The sequence below is a fragment of the Corythoichthys intestinalis genome, chromosome 10 (assembly GCF_030265065.1).
Source record: "Corythoichthys intestinalis isolate RoL2023-P3 chromosome 10, ASM3026506v1, whole genome shotgun sequence".
Taxonomy (NCBI): domain Eukaryota; kingdom Metazoa; phylum Chordata; class Actinopteri; order Syngnathiformes; family Syngnathidae; genus Corythoichthys; species Corythoichthys intestinalis.
Genome location: NC_080404.1, coordinates 6,856,836 through 6,879,238, shown reverse-complemented (window position 1 = coordinate 6,879,238; position 22,403 = coordinate 6,856,836). Strand labels below are relative to the sequence as shown.

The window sequence follows — 22,403 nt, the reverse complement described above, 5'->3', positions numbered from 1 at the left end:
GATTAGTGGCACGAAAGTGTAGCCAACTATTATTTGGAGATAACACTACTGTAACATGTGTACTGGATTTTGACTTCAATATATTTTGAAGAGAGTACAAATAGATCAAGCAAATGCATATAGGTGACTCTAAAAACTGCAATATGCTCATACAGTAGTTGGTTCAGCGTAATAAAGTGAACAGTCTTGGAATGAGGAGATATTTCTATTGAATATACCTCCAATATCCTTGTTTTTTTGTTTTTTTTAAATTTAGCTCCAGAAGCAGATTCTTTTCCGCTCCGGTTGGTTCCAGAGGAAAGGATCATGTTTGGCATCAACCCTGCCGTTTCCACATTAACAACTGTTGTAGACATAAAACAGAACTACAATGAGGTGGACTCCAGATTGATTGCCAAAGAGGTGCGGCCAGAGTAGTGTTTAATACCCATTTGCTTTTTAGGTATGTTATAAAAGTCATGCATCTAATTCTAGCTAGGGATAACGTCGAGAGACCAGTCCACTCCAGTGTTCCTGGCTCGTAACATCAGTCAGCACCTGAGTGGGACTGCACGCACTATTGGAGCAGCACTGATTGGGCATTTTGGTGAGTCATGAAAGTATTCATTTTAATGTCAATCAAGTTTCCTAAAAACCTTCAGTGCATTTTAAAGCACGTTACCTCTTTATTTTAGGTGTCCGCACATTCATCCCCCAAAGTGCTGCTGATGGGTTTCTGTATGTGGGTGGGCCTGCAGTTGTTCTCAGTTTAATTGCAATGGCAGCAGACGACAGCTCCCTGTATGCAGCGGTGAAGGTTCTTCTCTCAGTTCTGGAAACAAATACTACCATGCAGCACGAAATGAACCGCATGTGTGGTTACAAGGTCTGTTCCAAATCGCTAAACCAGTGACATTTGTGAAATACATTTTTACATATGCAAGTAGTCCCCGGGTTACGACATACTCGACTTATTTGATTTCGACTTTACGATGCCGGAGTCTCGTACGTCATTTTTTTCTCCAGTTGTTGTTGTTGTTTTTTTTTTTTTTGTTAGTCGCAGTACCTTATTGTACCTCACTGTATCTTATCTTGTACTTTACATTATTAATATGACGAGTTCTGTCCTAACTAAAAGTGAAGTTGTCGAGTTTGACAGATGGCAAACAATGAAATTGTGGTTTTTGAAGCTTTTGAAGTTTTCACTTTTGATAATTTGTAAAGTCGCAGCACATATGTACTCTTCTGTTCAAAACGACACACATTTTAACAATAAAACACTTGACACAAAACAATTGGTGTTCAAACATCCATCTAGTCTGATCAATATGTAAATTTAGTATATTAAATTAGCCTAATTTGCCTAACAAAACTCAGCTAGGTTAAATGCTATGAGTGTATTTACAGTTCTCATTGCAAACCACTCACACGTAACTCCACAAACTGTAGCTGTTAACTTAATTATAAATGCATACACAAACATAGTGTGGTATGAAAAAGTATCCAAACTTTTTGGAATTTCTCAAATTTCTGCATAAAATCACCATCAAGTGTGATCTGATCTTTGTGAAAATCAAACAGATGCAAAAACAGTGTCTGCTTTAACTAAAACCACCCAAACATTTATAGGTTTTCATATTTTAATGAGGTTAGCATGCAGACAATGACAGAAGGGGGATAAATAAGTTGGTAAACCCTCTGCCTAAGGAGACTTAAAGAGCAATCGAAACCAATTTTTACCAACCAATTTGTCAGGTGTGTGCCCAATCACTGATGAGTGGTTTAAACCTGCACTGCCCACTATAAAACACACACCTGGTAAGAATTGTCTTGATGAGCAGCATTGTCTGATGTGCATCATGGCTCGGTCAAAAGACCTGTCTGAAGACCTGCAATCAAGGATTGTTCATTTATATAAAGCTGGGAAAGGATACAAAACCATCTCTAAAAGCCTGGATGTTCATCAATCGACAGTCAGAGAAGTTGTCTATAAATGGAGATAGTTTGGGACTCGCTTCTCTCCCAAAGGAATGGGCGTCCACCAAAGATGACGCCACGAGTTCAGCGCAGAATACACAGAGGGGTAAAAAAGAACTCTAGAGTGTCTGCTCAAGACTTACAGAAATCGCTGGCATAGTCCAATATCTCAGTTCACACATTAACTATATATAAAACGATGGCCAGGAATTGTAGCTCGTTTAATGTTCGGAAAAAGCTACTTGTCACTTCACAGAAGCTTTGGCAAAATATTTTGTGGACTGATGAAACTAAAGTTGAATTGTTTGGGACTAACACACAATGTCAGGTGTGGAGAAATGAAACAGCTCACCAACATCAACAGCTCATCCCCAACGTGAAGCATGGTGGAGGGAGCATCATGATTTGGGACTTGGACGACTTGCAATCATTAGTGGAAGAATGAATTCAAAAGTTGATCAGGATATTTTGCTGAAAAACCTGAGGCTGTCTGTCAGACAGTTGAAGCTAAAAAGAGGATGGATGCTGCAACAAGACCATCCAAAGCACAGAAGAAAATCAACCTCAGAATGGTTTCTGAAAAACAAAATACACGTTCCGCCAAATCAAAGTCCAGACTTGAACCCATTGAAATGCTGTGGAATCACGGAATCACAGTACGATAAAAAGGTATTAAAAAGGATAAAAAATTAAAAGCACAATAAAAAGAAGTCAGAATATAACAGAGCTAGGGGTTATGGTTGGTAAGAAAGAATGAACAGGTGTGTTTTCAGTCTAGATTTGAAAAGTGATAGGGTAGATATGCTGCGAAGATCAGGAGGTAAGGAGTTCCAGAGCTGGGGGGCGCAATGACTAAAAGCTCTGGAACCAAAATTGGAGAGGCGGACACGGGGGACGGAGAGGGGAAGAATAGTGGTAAAGCGAAGTGAACGGGTTGGATTGTTTAGACGGAGAAAATCGCAAAGGTAGGGAAGGGCCAGGCCATGGAGTATTTTGAAGGTGATGATGAGGATCTTGTAGTTGATTCTTTGTTTGACGGGAAGCCAGTGAAGTTGATGGAGGATGGGGGCGATGTGGTGTGTTGCGGGGGTTCGAGTGATGAGGCATGCTGCGGAGTTCTGGAGGAGCTGCAGTTTCTGGAGGGACTTGTTAGGGAGACCGAAGAGCAGTGAGTTGCAATAATCGAGCCGGGAGGTTATTAGATTACAGACCAGGGTGGACTGAACTACAGCAGATTTGTAAAGAAGAATGGGCCAAAATTAGTCCCAGCAATAGGAAGCACGGGGTACAAAATATTAAATGTGTTGGTTCACTTACTTATTTCCCCCTTCTGTCATTGTTGGCAAATATGAAAACCTATAAATGTTTGGATGGTTTGAGTATAAGCAGACACAGCATTTTCATATGTGTGATTTTGACAAAGATCAGATCACATTTAATGCTGATTTTATGCAGAAATGTGAAAATTTCCAAAAGGTTCAGATACTTTTTCATACCACTGTATATTAGCTGAAACAACTTACAGATCTATGTGGGCCAAACAGAGCGTAGCTTTTCTTTATCCATGTCAGACGAGTCTGCAAGTCAACAGTCCAGCCAGACCCACACTGCCGATAGAGGGCAGTATATCCTCCATCATTACACAAAATACAGTACGTTTTGGCTTTTTGGATAGTTATTTTTTTAGATTTTGAGGTACTTAAAGGATTAATTCCGACTTAAGCAGAAATTCAGGTCACTTCGCCAGCGTAGGAACTGAACTCGTCTGTAACCCAGGGACTACCTGTAATTTTATTCTTTGCAGCTTCTAGCGTTCTTGCTGAAAATGAAGAGTAACATGGTCAGCCACAGAACCTTTCAACTGATTCTGTATCTCTCGAGTTCCATGGAGCTGGGCTGTGGCTCAGAGTGTCTGCAGAACACAGCTGCTTTTCAGGCGCTGCTGTTGGATCAGGAGGTGCACATTCAAACATAGTCATAAAAATTGTTCTATGCATCAAGATACTGTTTTACCAATTCAGTACATGCGCTGTCTTGTCAGGTGTGGAAGAACACGTCTGAAAATCTGGACCTCTCAGTCCTGAGCCATTTTGCTGAAATCTTGACGTCCCCAAGGTAGTTCCCATGGTCACCCAGCATATAACAAGGCAACAAATTTTACTCAAATCTATTATTTGCCCACATGACAACATGTAACTATTAGACACTAATATACAGAGTAGACAGCAGACCTTGTCTTAAGCATTGTCAACATTTTGCAGACGCATGTCATCAATGTCACACATATGTTTCATGGGAAAGTCGAGGTTTACACTCAGAGTAAGAAAAAGAGCACAGACTGGCTTGAATAAGATTTAGTGCCCCCAAAATTGATTGTGACAGAAATTTTCTCTGTATCCTCAGCTGTGAGAGTGGGATTGCAATGGTCATGCACAGAATGGGCGTGTTACCGTGTCTACTTTTTGAGCTGTGTGACCCTTCTGTGACCTACCAGAAAGTCAAGCTTATTTGCTGTGTCATCACGTGTCTCCTAAAAGCTCATCTCACTCCTCTGGATATAAGCAGGTACTACCTGAACTCATCCTGCATGGATGCTTTAACAGTTTGATATTTCAAGTGGTCATCATTGTTTTACATAGACTTACATCAATCATACTGTACATTGTATGTGGTTAGATATGTACTGACAGTATTGGGAAAGTTCATTTTCTACATGAACTAGTTCAAATTGCTGTTCACAATTTTAAAATGAACTGTTAAGTTCATAGTTCATAATTCAAAATTTTGAACTGAATTTCATTGTTCAAAAAATTAACTGTTGTTGTTCTTTTGTAGTTTTTTTTTGTTTTGACTTTTGTAGTCCTTTCTTCAGCCCAATTATTGCTGCAAGCTATAAGTCGCTATTAGCACCACAGATAGCATTTATTTTATTCACTTAAACACTGAAATTGTCAGATTCATCTTCATATTCAATTTCAAATCCGCGTGGGTACTGACCTTTTCGTAAAACTCACTTAAATGTTGCTACTGAGCCAGGGTTCTGTCAGATTTTGTACCCCATTAGAAATTGCAACTTTGTGGTTCTGTACATACGCATAAGGCTTCAAACGGCAGCAATTCCAAAGTAAACACCAAAAACTTTCCATAAATAATGGATTTATGTACTTATGTTTGGTCATGGACGCAAACAAAGGAAATTTCTCTCTCACCGCTACTTAAAGGTGCAGTTAAGCGTTTATTTTCGCTGTATTCATGTTGCATAAATATGATTATGATGCGACTTGTTTAAATATTATCCAAAGATGCTAAATAAAGTCCAACTGAATTTAAAAGAGTGGTTATTCGCTGCCATAAAAGCTTCAGGAGCAAAAGCTGCCATATTTCACTTCTATTTTGCCCCGTGATCAATGAGACAAATAAGTTTCCTTTTAATATTTTATAGCCAGTCTGTGTTAAAATTGTTTGCATATTTTGTCAGACTTGGGCTCTTCCTCATCTACACTCTCCCTCCTCTCTGTAATGCGGTTGAAAACCATGCAATCTCTGATTGTGATCTTTCCCAAGATACAAAAGGTAACATTTTGACGAAAGACACCATTTAGCTTTTAATTAATAAAAAAATGTTATTAACCAGACACCTAATCTGCACCAATTGTCTCAGTTCAGAGTTCTACTCTTGCCAGCCTCATCTGGATGCGCAACCAGCTGTTACTTGTTCTTTGTGACCTCCTTGGCTCAGAAAGCCCTCTGATTAAAGAGTAGGTTCCGTGTGTTACTGCTTTGCAAAATCAAAACAGGATGCCATCAAATTAGCCATACTGTCATGGAAGAAACTAACTTGTGCTGTCTTTTTTTCTACAAGTAGGCAGAATATCATCTATGATACCCTGGGCAGCGATTGGGTCCTATTTTTTCTAAAGCCACATCTCCATTCCTCTACTGTGAAACTGGGTCTCATCCTTCTCACACATTTCCTGTCCTCCTTGACACAGCAAAGCAGCTTCAGGGAGGCAGTGCTTCCCGGAAGCTTCTTAAGCAACATGGAGGAGCCTTTTGCCATTATTGGTACACATTAGTTCAGTAATTGCTTGGAATTGAATGAATGTGGCTTCTTTATTATTGTTTTTTAAAGATAGGATGCGGGTTGCAAAGAATCGGCAAACCGGTTCACAACTTTAGTGAATGTAGCTAGTAGCCGCCTGATGTAAACAGAGCTTTTCCGGTGAATATTCTTGTGAATAAATGCTTAATTTCCCAAATTCCTTATAGATATGGACGTAAAACAGTCTCGATTCTTGGTTAAAAGCAAAAAAAAAAAAAAAAGAAAACCTGCAGTTAGCGTTTATTTTACATAAATATGTCGAAGTACAATGCTAGTCTGTTAGTGAATGTAGCAAGTGACTGCCTGATGTAAACAGAGCTTTTCCGGTGAAAATTCTTGTGAATAAATGCTTAAATCCCCGAATTCTTTATACATATAGACGTAAAAAGTATCGATTCTTGGTTAAATGCAAAAAAACAAAACAAAAAAAAACACGTGCAGTTAGAGTTTATTTTACATAAAGATGTCGAAGTACAATGCTAGTCTGTAATGAATGTAGCTAGCCTGATGTGACCAGAGCTTTTCCAGTGAAAATTCTTGTGAATAAATGCTTAAATCGCCCAACTCTTCATATATATGGACGTAAAACAGTATTTATTTTACGTAAATATTTTGAACTAAGATACCAATGCCAGTAGTGGCTAATTTCACCCATTGATTTTTTTCACAAGGTTCCAAAATGCATGCATGGTACTACAAATATAATAATTACCTTCAATTCTCTAACAAATCACTCCTGAGACAATCCTTCCTGTTTGTATGCTGTACGGCTTTCGTCCTTTTTCCAACAGAAATCCGGCGTTAGATCGCTGTGTGCGTGTTTGTGAATAGCTCGACTTGATGTAGGCGGCCCCCGACTTGAATGCGAGGCGCAGTACATGACCGATCTGAGCTGTCAATACATTATGAAGTCAGTGGGTAGGGTCAATTCTATCCTTACAACATAAGAAAAGATCATCTAAAGTACCTATTCAACTTAACTCATTATATAATGCAAATAAGGTTGCTTACAAGTTGGTGGGGACAATTTGAGCATCTGAAAAGTTGGTTGTGTTATGTCCCTACCATTCCTATGCAAACCTACGTATGCCCTTGGTGTGACCCAATAAGACCTTTATGTTATATCCCTTTTTTTATTTTTCCCATAGACAACCTACGTGCACACACTTGGTCATATGAATGTGCAAGTGCTGCATGCCCTGGTTTTGATGTCCTCCGAGGTCTTCTGGTCAGGCACTTTCAGCTGCCGCAAGTCTATGAAGCTCTGGGTGCTTTGCTGCTGGGAAGGAGCGTCAGCCACTCTACAAACAGAGAAGTGGGGCCTTTTGTTTTCTGTATATTTTTTGTTGATGAGGTACAAATCTGGTCACACTTAATACACAGGAAAATTTGGATGAATCTCTCCAGTCGTTGATTAAAAGCCAAGCAGACAATCCTGCCACACAACTCTGCACGGAGGCTGCAACATTACTACTCGAACTGGTCAAAATCATTATCACGCAAGTAAAAACATGAAATACTCATCTGTTTGTAACTTCTGAATTACATTTTAAGTCGACTAAATGTCTTTCCTTCGAATTAAGCATCGACCAGGTACGAATGCATCATGGGAGTTGAAGCTTACTGCAAGCGTGATGCGATTCTTCAGCGTGCTGCACAACCTTCGACCCCGAGACCCACTCTGGGCTTGCATGGAGTTCCTTCATATACTTGTTGGTGTTATTTATCCCTTGCAAAATGCTGAGGTTTGTGCTTTAAATGTACTTTATTTTTCTGACTTTTTTTCCGTAGTCATTTCGCCTTATTATGTTATTTTTCCAGGGAAAACACAAGCCTTGTATAATAACCAAATGTGATGACGAACTCAGGATTAATTCACCTAGGAAACCAGTATGTGACTTCCTCCGTATTCTCCTGATGGACAGTCTTCTAAATGTCTCCAGCAACACGCATCCTGTAGTGTTACTGGTGGAGGTAAATAAATAACACAAATTATACGATTTTAAGCTACATCATTTATAGATCAGCTTTATATCATTACAAGGGCATATGTTTGCATAGTGACGGTAGGGACAAAACACTACCGACTATTCAGGAGGCTGGAATTGTCCCCACCAACTTTCAAGCAACCTTATTTGCATTAGATAATGTGTTCAGTTATATAGGTCATTTAGATTGTCTTCCCATTTGTTGTGACGATAGAACTGACCCTACTATTATTAAGTGAATTATTTTCATTATTTTCAGACTTATATTTACCCTTTTCACTTGCTGACTGTGCCATTCCATGTTTTTTTTCCCTCAAACGCATGTTTGATTGGCCCCACACCCTCTCCCTCTCCACACATTCACACGCAATTCTAACAGTACAGAATTACGCTACATGGGAGGGTGGGAGGGATATTAGATATCCTTTTCGGCCAGCAGCCCCGCTGTAAGTAATGTAAAATGTAATTGTTGTGAAACACACCAGAAATTTTGCTATTGAAAGTCTGACCTGCATCACAGTTTAGCATTACCATTACATTAAACTGTGTGAACTTGCTAACGGAGTAGGAAGCTGCTTATAGGAGAAGTGTCCTTTTTTTATGCGTTTTCTACTATGTTAACGTTAATTAAACTGTCAGAAATATAGTAAACTCTGCTCAGCTGTAGGAAATTTAGTGTACTAAGGTTTACCCCTTCTCCCTAGATTTCATTTTTATTTTGCTTATGTGGTCTTAAAGCAACCCAAAGGAGCTTTCATTTTTTTGTTGTGTTTGGCTGTGCTTGTGGACAAAAGCAACAGTGTTTTTCCTGAAAGAAGTCTCCAGTTTTATTTATTTGTGTTATTCCCTGACTAAGACGTTTTTTTGTTTGTTTGTATTTAATTTATTTAGACAGATAATTTTGAGTGGTATTAAAACAAATATTTATTTTTATTTTGCATTCTTGGATACTTAATAGATGATTAACAAGTTTGTTTTTCTTGTGTATGTTAATATAATTCGTATTCAAAATAATGCAATTTAAATTTCCTAATAAAATTAATTTTTTCTGGAAATTTTCAAAATGTTTCTTTAGCTGTTTTTGAAAACAGTGGTGTGAATCAAACGGTGTATCACCTGAACCAATACTTATGCACTGCAAACCACCCCCTCCTTAAAATTGAAGGGAAAAAAAAAAAATTCCCCTGTTTTTCGTGTAAATCTAATTTATCTGCTAGTGCTTCAAGTAAATTTTACTGAGATTTCTTGAAATAATATAGACTAGCTAGCTTTAAATAAGCTTAACCGACTTATTTTAAGTAAAAAAAAAAAAAGTTTATTTAATCTTAAAAGAATTTGTTTGCCAGAAATGTTCTTAATTCAATAATTCAACCAGCTAATGATAGCCCCAACATATTCATAGTTAGCGTTGGTGTCAGTGTATATGTTGTTGTTGTTTGTGCTTCTTCTGTCCCCCCCCGTTCGCTGCTTTCTCCTAATAAACGAGGTACGTTGAATGATCACATGAGAGTATGTCATACTCCCATGTGATATATTAGAACTGTTTAGACCAGACATGTCCAAAGTCCGGCCCGGGGGCCAAATGCGGCCGTTGGTCAAATTTCATCCGGCCCCCAGCCTCTGTCATAAAATCAATAACGTCTGGCCCGCACACACACTTAATAAATTGGTCAGCAGTACTGCTACCAGCATATGAAGTAACTTACACACTAAATGCTGCTCCTCATTTACCCACTAAAAGGCAGCAGCACTCTAAGCAACATTACCCCGTGTGACTCTTTACTCCCAATTTTCTAAAATGGCGACAATCAACAAAAAAAAAGTTGACTGCGACGGCCGACGCTTCAACAATAGGTGGAAATTGGACTATTTCTTCACTAAAATACGCACCAACTGTGTCTGCCTCATTTGCAAAGAGACAGTCACTGCTTTTAAAGAGTTCAATTTGAGGCGATATTACCAAACAAGACACACTGACATGTACGACAAGATTATAGGGAAAATACGTAGAGAGAAATTGAAGCAACTTGAAGCTAGTTTGATTTTACAGCAGCAGTATTTCACAAGAGCCCAAGAGTCGAAAGAGAACGCCACAAAGGCTAGTTGCGAGATTGTTGAAATTGTTAATTTAAAAAAATAATAAAGCAAATGTGACACAAGGAATGGCTTGCTAAAATTTGCTTAAATATATTGTTCTACGTAAAGAACGTCAGCCAAGGTCGGCCCCCCACATTTTTACCACACCAAATCTGGCCCCCTTTGCAAAAAGTTTGGACACCCCTGGTTTAGACCAATCGGACACTCTCCATTCTTTGTGATAAGCAGCTGAACAGGACAGGTTAAAGAAAAAAAATAAAAATAAATGTTTTAAATTCAAGAATAGATATTGTTCAAACCATTATTTGAAAGCATTTTTTCTAGGGTTTGGGTGAAAAATGACCAATCTTTAGATGTAAAGGCTTTATAAGAACAAATGGTAATATTTACTAAAAGTAAGTGGAAGAATCTGACTCATTAATATGTTAACAAGCCTTTAAAATTCAAAACAAGATGAAAATTATTCGACTAGATTCAAGAAAAATTAACAGATTAAGACGTTATACTGTAAATTTACAATGTGAAAGTTAGTACAGGTCAGTACGGATTTATTTTGCATCAATCATCAAGCCTATCAATTAATCAGGTTATTATTGGAGAGAAATGTAGCTTCGACCGCTGTTCACCAAATCTGTTTAGTTTTATTAATGTTCCGTCCCCAGCAAAATGTGTACATGCAAGTTATGATTAAGGTTATAATGGCCCTACCAACAGTGAGACCAAACCTACCCCCTTGTATCATTACGGAGCATGTGTGGTGTACACGCTTTACTGCATGTTGACCCTGCACAACCATTATTTCTCCAGAAGGTGCCACTATTTGCTTAATTACAGAATAAATAGCGCAGAGTGATGCAGATAAAGATGCAATTAAAGGAATAACGGCTGTGTTGAGTGTTTCCCAGTCTCATGTTGCAGGAAGTTCTAAAATATAATAATACTTATAAATATTAAAGTTCTGCCCAGATGGAGCTTCAATGGAGCAGAGGCAGAGTTTCCAGACGGAGCTGCTGGAGTTCATCATGGACATCATATCCATGCTCAGCAAAGATAGAGAAAACAACACTCACCTTTTATCACCATGTAATATAACCATATAAATGATCCGTGTTCTGAAATGTACTTATTTATTCACGTATTATTGAACTGTATTCAAATGTATGATGGTATTGCAATGCTATATATCATTAAGGTTCTGAAGGGGAGAGACCTGCAGGCCAGATGTGCACATTAATAGGCAATGTGTTGCTCTTCAGTAAAGTCCTGGTACAGGCACTTTACAACGGAACATTCCTGGGGGCCTCTGAAAGTTTGCTCAACTTCCTTGCTGATCAGATAGTAGTGGTGAGAGAAGCACTCCTGCTTTTTATACAAACACACAGTTTTGGACCAAATGTTTATGGTCAGATGTGGGTACAGTAGTCAAAAACTTGAATCAAATAAGAGCAGTGTCACTTCAAAATAATATTACTCAAGTAAAAGTAGTCATCCAAATAATGTACTCAAGTAAAAAAGTATTTGGTGAAAAGAATACTCAAGTAATGAGTAACATTATGAGTAACAGCTGAAGATGTTTGATTATTATTTTTTTTTTTAAACAATGGTATTTTTTCCTCAGCAAGAAGTTATCTGTGGGAACTGTTTTTATATACTGCACTATAAAATTTACATAACCAGATTAAGACACAGAAATAAAACAAACAAACCAAAAAAAACAACAACATTGAAATCAAGCAAGAGAAAAAAAAATCTACAAAATTAATGAAGAAATTAAGCATCATTCGTCCAATGAGCACGAGTGCCCTCTAGTGGAGAAAACAGTTTCTTTTAGGAAACTAAAAGGATCATATCTCCGTTTTTTCGTGGTCAATCGGTTCCAGATAAAAAACTGTTAGAGAGATTAAAATCCACGCTTTTTAGTCATGTTAACGGCGACGCTCTATGTCAAATACCTAATTTTTTAAGGGGCTTTAAAGACGCCACGTGATTGTAAAGGCCGGCGTGATGGTAGAACGGCAAGCTTGAGTCTGATTGGTCCCATGGAGTCATGTGATTATTGTTGCGACATCTCATTGGTGAAACTGATTGAGCCACTGCTGGCGACTGGCAAAATAAAGAAGTAACATCTATTACTGCATGTAGAATAAAGAGAAAAAAAATGTAACGACTAGTGTGGCAAAAAAAAAGTCGAGAGTCGCGTTTCTTCGTCACAAATCTATTAAAGTAAAAGTAAAAAGTATGGCTTAGTAAACAACTCTTAGAAGTAAATTTTTCTTGAAATGTTACTCAAGTAAATGTAACGGAGTAAATGTCTCGCATTACTACCCAACTCTGTTTATGGTGTACAGCTAGTCCCCAGGTTACGACGTACTCAATGAACATGATTTCGACTTCACGATGCCGTAGTCTCGTCTGCCATTTTGTTTCCAGTGTTTGGTTTTTTTTTTGTCGCATAAACATTAGTTTATTGCACCTCACAGTATCCTATTTTTTACTTTGCTTTATTAATATGACGTGTTCTGTCCTCACTAAACTCAGTTGTTTACACATTTACAGATATCAAACAAGGCAATGGGCCTTTTTGAAGCTTTTTACCTCTTTCGCGTTTGACAATTTGTAAAGCTGTAACACACACACACTGCTGGCCAAAAGTATTGGCACCCCTGCAATTCTGTCAGATAATGCTCCATTTCTCCCAGAAAATGACTGCAATTACAAATGCTTTGGTAGTAATATTGCAATGAAAAAATACAAGAGAGAATTAAAAAAAAAAATCATTATCATTTTACACAAACCTCAGCCTAATACTAGGTAGCACAACCTTTAGACAAAACAACTGCGAACAACTGCTTCCGGTATCCATCAATGAGTTTCTTACAATGCTCTGCTGAAAATTTTAGACCATTCTTCTTTGGCCAACAGCTCCAGATCGCTGAGATTTGAAGGGTACCTTCTCCAATCTGCCATTTTCAGATCTCTCCACAGGTGTTCGATGGGATTCAGGTCTGGACTCATTGCTGGCCACTTGAAAAGTCTCCAGTGCTTTCTCTCAAACCATTTTCTAGTGTGTTTTGGGTCATTGTCCTGCTGGAAGACCCATGAACTCTGAGGGAGATCCAGCTTTCTCACACTGGGCCCTACATTATGCTGCAAAATTTGTAGTCTTCAGACTTCAAAATGCCATGGACACTGTCAAACCGTCCAGTGCAAGAGGCAGCAAAGCAACCCCAAAACATCAGGGAACCTCTGTCATGTTTGACTGTGGGGACCGTGTTCTTTTCTTTGAAGTCCTCGTTTTTCCCCCCGTAAACGCTATGTTGATGCCTTTTCCCAAAAAGCTTTACTTTTGTCTCATCTGACCAGAGAACATTCTTCCAAGTCGTTTTTGGCTTTCTCAAGTAGGTTTTGGCAAACTCCAGCCTGGCTTTTTTATGTCGCTGGGTCAGATGTGGGGTCTTCCTGGGTATCCTACCATAAGAGTCCCTTTTCATTCAGACGCCGAAGGATAGATGACAGGTTGACAATGTTTTACCCTTGGACTGCAGGACAGCATGAACTTGTTTGGATGTTAGTCGAGGTTCTTTATCCACCATCTGCACACTCTTTCGTTGAAATCTCTTGTCAATTTTTCATTTCCGTCAACATCTACGGAGGTTAGCCACAGGGCTTTACACTTATCGATGACACTGCGCACGGTAGACACAGGAACATTCAGGTCTTAGGAGATGGACTTGTAGCCTTGACATTGCCCATGCTTTCTCACAGTTTTGCTTCTCAAGTCCTCAGACAGTTCTTTGGTCTTCTTTCTTTTCTCCATGTTCAATGTGGTACACACAAGGACACAGTTGAGTCAAATTTAATCAATTTTACTGCAACACTGCAAGTGTGATTTAGTTATTGCCAGCACCTGTTATTTGCCACAGGTAAGTAACAGGTGCTGTTAAATTACAAAAGCACCACATGATTTCTCAAAGGGTGTACAATGATAATGATTTACCCCCATTCTCTTTTGTGTTTTTTCACTGCAAGCAAAATAAATGAAGATATTAGTACCAAAGCTTTTATAATTGCAATCATTTTCTGGGAGACATTGAGCATTATCTGACAGAATTCCAGGGGTGCCAATACTTTTGGACAGCAGGGTATGTCCACTTATGTTAAAAAATTTTAACAATAAAGCACTTGACACAAGCCAATTGGTCTTCAAACACCCGTCTAGTCTGATCAATATGTCAATTTAGTAGATTAAAGTAGCCTAATTTGCCTAACAAAAGTCAGATAGCTTAAATGCTATGAATGCTAACGTATTTAGAATTCTCATAGCAAATCGCTCACACGTAACTCCACAAACTGTAGCTGTAAACTTAATTACAAATGCATACACAAACATATATTCGCTGAAACAACTTACAGCCTTATGTGGACCAAACCAGAGCGCAGCTGTCCTTTATCCATGTCAGACGAGAGTCTGCTCCTCAGTCATAAGTCGACAGTTCAGCCACACTTTAAGCTGCAACCAGAGGGCAGTGTATCCTCCATCAAAACTACAAAAATAGAATACTTTGGATGTATTGCATATAGGTTTTTTTTGGGTTACTTAAAGAGTTAATTCCAATTTACACAGAAATTTGGTTTATGTCACCAGCGTAGGAACGGAACTCATTCGTAACCCGGGGACTAACTGTATTCAGTTTACTAACCAGTGCACTTTGAAGTTGGAAAACAAATGTTCTGTTTATTGGATTTTCTGGATTTCTGTATCTTAAACTACATTAAAACCAAAGTAAAAAATGTGTTGATATATCATAGAGTTTCTGTTTTTTTTTTTCATTGAAGGCACAGAATGAATAAGTTAAATATTTGATAAATATAATGTGACCACATGTTTAGTTGGTTGAATCTACAATCATCATACTCTGTTCCATGAGTAGAAAGATTAAGTTTCTTCTTGACATTTAATTCTGACCAGTACTACTGTACTTCTCGATACTTTAGGCCCTGGAAAGAGGACAAGCTCACAGAGAGAAAACAGTGTCAGCTTTCTACTCCTGCACAAATAAGGTCCTGCTCTACTTCCTGTCCCAACCCAGACATTCCAGAGTGGAATTGGAGGGCATCGTGAAGACATTTGAAACAATCAATGATCGCTGGGATGTTGTCTTGGCAACCTACAATTCAAATGTCAACTTTATCACATGTCTTCTATATTGTCTGCTATTAATTGGATCTGGCAGGTAAACTGTGGGGCAGGGACAAATTTGCACATTAATTTCAAACTGATTTATTGTTTTTTTTTTTGTTTGTTTTTTTGTTTTTTAAATGAAGTTACCCGGAAGGCTTTATGTGTGTGGCCCAAAGGGTGCCCAGCAAGAAAGTTTCAGCCACCGTCTTTTACACTAAAGCACAACATGAAGTAAATATAGAATCAGGAGCAGCATTTCCCAGCGGTATGGAAAATATCACGAAAGCATCACATTTTTCTTTTTCTTTCTTTTTTTTTTTTTTAGCGCTTTTGAGGCAAATCTGCATTTGTGTTTCAGATGACAGAGATGTAGTGTCCTTAGCCAAGGCCTGCTGGTCCAAGGTGATGGCTGAGCGACGGCACACCCTTGAAGAAGCGCACAAGATTGAGATCTCAGCCAGCCACAGTGCTCAGACGGCACCAGTGAATATGACCGACATCAGCCCACTCTGGGAGGAGACGGCACACAAAATCTGGCTACTGTACTTAGGTGAGCTCTTTTGCATCATTATAACACTACAAACAAAAAACATGAAGATGGACTGCTATGCGTTATGCCATGGTTAAAATTAGATATTACATGATGTATGTTATATGATACCATAAAACATGAATAAAATATCATCCGAAGCCATGTGAGAAGTAATTAGATTGTCGTTAAGCTCACTAGCGTGTCTCCATGAACACTTTGGTTTGAACTTACACGGCAATACCAGTGTTTGTTACTGTATTGTACCAGAAAAACATTTTAAAATATACATCATTGCAAGTGTATTTAACAAAAAAAAAAAAAAAAAAAAGAAAAAAAAAAAGAAATGAAAAAAGTTAAATGTGCGAAGCAAGGTAATACGGTAAAAAAAAAAAAAAAAAAAAAAATCGATGATCACCTAAGATCTCACTTGGGCCCCCAATTAGTCTCGTACAGTGGAATGAAAAAGTATCTGTACTTTTTGGAATTTCTCACATTTCTGCATAGAATCACCATCAAATGTGATCTGATCTTTTTCAAAATCACACAGATGAAAAAAAAAGTGTATGCTTGAACTAAAACCACTCAAACATTTATAGGTTTTCATATTTTAATGAGGATAGTATGCAAACAATGACAGAAGGGGGAAAAATAAGTAAGTGAACCATCCATCCATCCATTATCTTCCGCTTGTTCCGGGGTCGGGTCGCGGGGGCAGCAGCTTTAACAGGGAAGCCCAGACTTCCCTCTCCCCAGCCACTTCAACCAGCTCCTCCGGCGGGATCCCAAGGCGTTCCCAGGCCAGCCGAGAGACATAGTCTCTCCAGCGTGTCCTGGGTCGTCCCCGGGGCCTCCCGCCGGTGGGACATGCCCGGAACACCTCTCCAGGGAGGCGTCCGGGAGGCATCCGAACCAGATGCCCGAGCCACCTCAGCTGGCCCCTCTCTACGCGGAGGAGTAGCGGCTCGACGCCGAGTCCCTCCCGGATGACCGAGCTTCTCACCCTATCTCTAAGGGAGAGCCCGGACACCCTGCGGAGGAAACTCATTTCGGCCGCTTGTATCCGGGATCTTGTTCTTTCGGTCACGACCCAAAGCTCGTGACCATAGGTGAGGGCAGGAACGTAGATCGACTGGTAAATCGAGAGCTTTGCCTTTCGGCTCAGCTCCTTCTTCACCACTACGGACCGGTGCAGCGTCCGCATTACTGCAGACGCCGCACCGATTCGCCTGTCGATCTCCCGCTCCCTCCTACCGTCACTCGTGAACAAGACCCCAAGATACTTGAACTCCTCCACTTGGGGCAGGATCTCATCCCCGACCCGGAGAGGGCACTCCACCCTTTTCCGACTGAGGACCATGGTCTCGGATTTGGAGGTGCTGATCTTCATCCCAACCGCTTCACACTCAGCTGCGAACCGCTCCAGTGAGAGTTGGAGGTCACGGCTTGATGAAGCCAACAGCACTAAATCATCTGCAAAAAGCAGAGATTCAATGCTGAGGTCACCAAACCGGACCCCCTCAACGCTTCGGCTGCGCCTAGAAATTCTGTCCATAAAAGTTATGAACAAAATCGGTGACAAAGGGCAGCCTTGGCGGAGTCCAACCCTCACTGGGAACGAATTCGACTTACTGCCGGCAATGCGGACCAGACTCTGACACCGGTCGTACAGGGACCGAACAGCCCTTACCAAGGGGCTCGGTACCCCGTACTCCCGGAGCACCCTCCACAGGATTCCCCTAGGCACACGGTCGAACGCCTTCTCCAAATCCACAAAACACATGTAGACTGGTTGGGCGAACTCCCATGCACCCTCGAGGACCCTGCTGAGGGTGTAGAGCTGGTCCACTGTTCCACGGCCGGGACGAAAACCACACTGCTCCTCCGAGATTCGACTTCCCGACGGACCCTCCTCTCCAGCACCCCTGAATAGACTTTACCGGGGAGGCTGAGGAGTGTGATTCCTCTATAATTGGAACACACCCTCCGGTCCCCCTTTTTAAAAAGGGGGACCACCACCCCGGTCTGCCAATCCAGAGGCACTGTCCCCGATGTCCACGCGATGTTGTAGAGGCGTGTCAGCCATGACAGCCCTACAACATCCAGAGCCTTTAGGAACTCCGGGCGGATCTCATCCACCCCCGGGGCCTTGCCACCGAGGAGCTTACCAACCGCCTCAGTGACTTCAACCCCAGAGATCGAAGAGCCCACCTCAGAGTCCCCAGACTCTGCTTCCTCAAAGGAAGGCATGTCGGTGGAATTGAGGAGGGCTTCGAAGTATTCTCTCCACCGACTCACGACGTCCCGAGTCGAGGTCAGCAGTACACCATCTTCACTATACACAGTGTTAATAGTGCACTGCTTTCCTCTCCTCAGACGCCGGATGGTGGACCAGAATTTCCTCGAAGCCATCCGGAAGTCGTTTTCCATGGCCTCACCGAACTCCTCCCATGTCCGAGTTTTTGCCTCGGCGACTGCCGAGGCCGCAGTCCGCTTGGCCAGCCGGTACCTGTCAGCTGCCTCCGGAGTCCCACAGGCCAAAAAGGCCCGATAGGCCTCCTTCTTCAGCTTGACGGCATCCCTTACCACTGGTGTCCACCAGCGGGTTCGGGGATTGCCGCCACGACAGGCACCAACCACCTTACGGCCACAGCTCTGATCGGCCGCCTCAACAATGGAGGTGCGGAACATGGCCCACTCGGACTCAATGTCCCCCACCTCCCCCAGAACAAGGGAGAAGTTCTGCCGGAGGTGGGTGTTGAAACTCTTTCTGACAGGGGATTCTGCCAGACGTTCCCAGCAGACCCTCACAATACGTTTGGGCCTGCCAGGTCTGGCCAGCATCTTCCCCCGCCATCGGAGCCAACACACCACCAGGTGGTGATCGGTTGACAGCTCCGCCCCTCTCTTCACCCGAGTGTCCAAAACATGCGGCCGCAAGTCCGATGACACGATTACGAAGTCGATCATCGAACTGCGGCCTAGGGTGTCCTGGTGCCAAGTGCACATATGGGCACCCCTATGTTTGAACATGGTGTTCGTTATAGACAAACCGTGACGAGCACAGAAGTCCAATAACAGAACACCACTCGGGTTCTGATCGGGGGGGCCGTTCCTCCCAATCACGCCCCTCCAGGTCTCACTGTCATTGCCCACGTGAGCGTTGAAGTCCCCCAGTAGAACGAGGGAGTCCCCAGAGGGGGTGCTCTCTAGCACACCCTCCAAGGACTCCAAAAAGGGTGGGTATTCTGAACTGCTGTTCGGTGCATAAGCACAAACAACAGTTAGAACCCGTCCCCCCACCCTAAGGCGGAGGGAGGCTACCCTCTCGTCTACCGGGGTAAACCCCAACGTACAGGCGCCAAGCCGGGGGGCAATAAGTATGCCCACACCTGCCCGGCGCCTCTCACCATGGGCAACTCCAGAGTGGAAGAGAGTCCAACCCCTCTCGAGAGGATTGGTACCAGAACCCAAGCTGTGTGTGGAGGAGAGTCCGACTATATCTAGTCGGAACTTCTCTGCCTCACACACCAGCTCAGGCTCCTTCCCTGCCAGAGAGGTGACATTCCATGTCCCAAGAGTTAGCTTCAGCAGCTGGGGGTCGGACCGCCAAGGCCCCCGCCTTTGGCTGCCGCCCAACTCCCTACGCACCCGACCCCTTTGGCCCCTCCCACAGGTGGTGAGCCCATGGGAAGAGTAAGTAAGTGAACCATCACATTTAATATTTAGTGCCCTAACCCCCCTTTGCAACCTTAACTTCAACAGACTCTTCCTGTAGCTGCAGATTAGTCTGGCACAGCGATCGGAACTAATCTTGGTCCAGTCTTCTGTACAAAACTGCTGTAGTTCAGTCAGATTCCTGGGATGTCTGGCATGAATCGGTGTCTTTAGGTCATGTCACAGCATCTCAATGGGGTTCAAGTCTGGAATTTAACTTGGCCACTCCAGAATGTGTATTTTGTTTTTCTGAAACCATTCTGAAGTTAATTTACGTCTGTGTTTTGGATCATTATCTTGTTGCTGCATCCATCCTCTTTTTAGCTTTAAGCTTTATCTTGGGGTGGCATGGCTCAGTGGTAGAGTAATTGTCTCCCAACCCAGAGGTTGTGGGCTCGATTCTCTGCCCTGATGAACATGTCTAAGTGTCCTTGAGCAAGACACTGAACCCCACGTTGCTCCTGGTGCTGCGTCACCAGTAGGTGGATGGTGAGATAGTGTAAAGTGCTTTGAGCGCCTAGAAAGGTGGAAAAGCGCTATATAAGTGTAACATCATTTACCATTTACCAACTGTCTGACAGACGGCCTCAGGTTTTCCTGCAAAACTTGTGAATTCATTCTTCTATTAATGATTGCAAGTTGCCCAGGCCCTGAGGCAGCAAACAGCCCCAAATCATGATGCTGCCACCACCATGCTTCACAGTGGGGATGAGGTGTTAATGTTGGTGAGCTGTTCCATTTTTCCTTCACGCCGCACTTTACATTAAATTGGTGTGAATGGCTGTCACCCATGGAGGAAGCTTCTTCTGAAGATGGTACACAAGAAAGCCCGCCCTTCTCATCAGACCATAGGACATGGTTCCAGTAATCCATGTGCTTTGTTGACATGTCTTCAGCAAACTGTTTGCGGGCTTTCTTGCGTACCGTCTTCAGAAGAGGCTTCCTCCTGGGTGCGCCATATGGTCTGAGCACTAACAGGCTGACCCCCCACCTCTTCAATCTCTGCAGCAATGCTGACAGCACTCCTGTAACGAGTCACATGACATTTTGGAGGGAAAATGACAAGCAGTAGTCAATTTGGACATTTAGGGATGTACGTTTTTTCAAAGGGGTGTCCTCACTTTTGTTGCCAGGGGTTTAGATTTTAATAGCTATATTTGGAGTTATTTTGAGGGGAAAATGAATTAACTTTATTATAAAAGCTGCACACAGACAACTTTTCATTGTGTCAAAGTGTCATTTTGTCAGTGTCGTCCGATGAACAGATACTGTATACTTAAATATCTGCAGAAATGCGAGGGGTGTACTCACTATTGTGATACACTGTGAGTCGCACAGAATGCCCAACAAAGAGGAAAAAAAACATATATAAGTCGCACCGAAGTATACGTGTAAGTCGAATTTTTGGGGGAAATTGACTTGATAAAATCCAATACATAGAACAGATACGTCATTTTGAAAGGCAATTTAAAACAAAAATACAATAGAGAACAACATGCTGAATAAGTGTACACTATAATAATGTTACATGATGCATGAACAACGAAATGCGTACGTGGTCGGTATGTTAACGTAACATAGCTATTAAGAGTTATTCAGATAACTATAGCATAAAGAACATGCTAACAAGTTTACCAAACCATCAGTGTCACTCCAAAACACCAAAATAACATGTGAAATGATATAATAATGTGTTAATAATTTCACACATAAGTTGCTCCATAGTATAGCCAAACTATGAATAAAACTGCGACTTATATCATGAAAAATATGCTTCTTCTATTAACTTTTATTCTTTATTCTTGTTTTTTTTCCTTTTTACATAATGTGCATCTCTTGTTTTGTGTTTATTCTGCAATAATTGTAACATGTTTTTGTTAAATGTTTTGATAAATTTTTATTCATTATAAAAGATTTATGTCTAAATTTTGGGGGACTTGGAATGGATTAGGACATTTACTGTACATGGAAAACTTACAGAATTTTCAAGTTATGAAACTACTTCCAGAACCAATTCATTTCGTAAGTACAGGTTCCACTGTGTTATTCTAGAATGGATTGGCACTATATGAGTAAAGAAAAAGGCAAGAAAACACATATCGATTTTTGAATATTGCACATTACTACACATAGCTCTTACTATTGCAAGAATATGACCTAAAAGGATATTAAATATACATTTAGGGAAAAAATTGTTTTTCCGTTAGGACGAAGGAGAGCCTGTGGCTAAATGAGGTGCTCAGTTTTGTCATACTGACCCAGTTATATATAATACATATAATACATTTTAACTTTGTGTACTACTTGAGATTTCACTTTTGTGTGTTTTGGTGTATCCAAACAGAGGACCAGAAGCAAGCGGCGGCTGGCAGCGCACACAAAAAGTTTGATGTGATCAGCAATGCAGTTCGTATTGCTATAGGCAGGCTTGACAAGGAGGCGGTTACAGTGGAGGTACACGCTTGCATCCACTCATTAACAAGATGCTACACTATGGTGCTAAATAAAGGCCAAAGGTATTGTATTCTGAAAAAAAGAAATGATTGAAAAAACAAAAAAAAAACAAATTGAAACTGAATGGTTTTTTTCTTGAATCTTTCAAAAGCTAAAGAAAAAAAAAAAAAAAAAAACGTTTTATTTTAACACTTACAACGTTAATATTTTCAGGTCCGAATATTAAGTTTTTGGGTTTTTCGGTGATCAAATTTTCACCTTCGTTTTTTTTTTTCACTTTCAGTTCTTTTTTTTTTCAGTTTCAAAATGTTTCCACATTCAAATATTTTGCAAATTGCATATTTTCCAGTTTCAAAACTTTTGGCCGTGTATTGGCCA

The 22,403-nt window shown here is 41.0% G+C and overlaps 1 protein-coding gene across 9 annotated transcripts in view; it reads left to right on the top strand.

The window, feature by feature from the left end:
• wdfy4 (WDFY family member 4) overlaps positions 1 to 22,403 on the top strand; it is a 148,922-nt gene that overhangs the window by 51,453 nt on the left and 75,066 nt on the right. For all 9 annotated transcript variants that reach the window (XR_009064644.1, XM_057848417.1, XM_057848419.1 and 6 more), the window contains 19 exons: positions 257 to 402; positions 475 to 586; positions 675 to 865; positions 3,761 to 3,913; positions 3,998 to 4,071; positions 4,360 to 4,521; positions 5,435 to 5,529; positions 5,618 to 5,714; positions 5,819 to 6,021; positions 7,207 to 7,373; positions 7,442 to 7,561; positions 7,642 to 7,803; positions 7,880 to 8,032; positions 11,100 to 11,226; positions 11,336 to 11,487; positions 15,139 to 15,377; positions 15,469 to 15,590; positions 15,684 to 15,875; positions 21,916 to 22,025. Coding sequence is in view for 8 of the 9 variants with exons in the window: in XM_057848417.1 (XP_057704400.1) it covers positions 257 to 402; positions 475 to 586; positions 675 to 865; positions 3,761 to 3,913; positions 3,998 to 4,071; positions 4,360 to 4,521; positions 5,435 to 5,529; positions 5,618 to 5,714; positions 5,819 to 6,021; positions 7,207 to 7,373; positions 7,442 to 7,561; positions 7,642 to 7,803; positions 7,880 to 8,032; positions 11,100 to 11,226; positions 11,336 to 11,487; positions 15,139 to 15,377; positions 15,469 to 15,590; positions 15,684 to 15,875; positions 21,916 to 22,025 (2,777 nt within the window). In the remaining variant the exon portion in view is untranslated. The remainder of the gene's footprint in view (positions 1 to 256; positions 403 to 474; positions 587 to 674; positions 866 to 3,760; positions 3,914 to 3,997; positions 4,072 to 4,359; positions 4,522 to 5,434; positions 5,530 to 5,617; positions 5,715 to 5,818; positions 6,022 to 7,206; positions 7,374 to 7,441; positions 7,562 to 7,641; positions 7,804 to 7,879; positions 8,033 to 11,099; positions 11,227 to 11,335; positions 11,488 to 15,138; positions 15,378 to 15,468; positions 15,591 to 15,683; positions 15,876 to 21,915; positions 22,026 to 22,403) is intronic.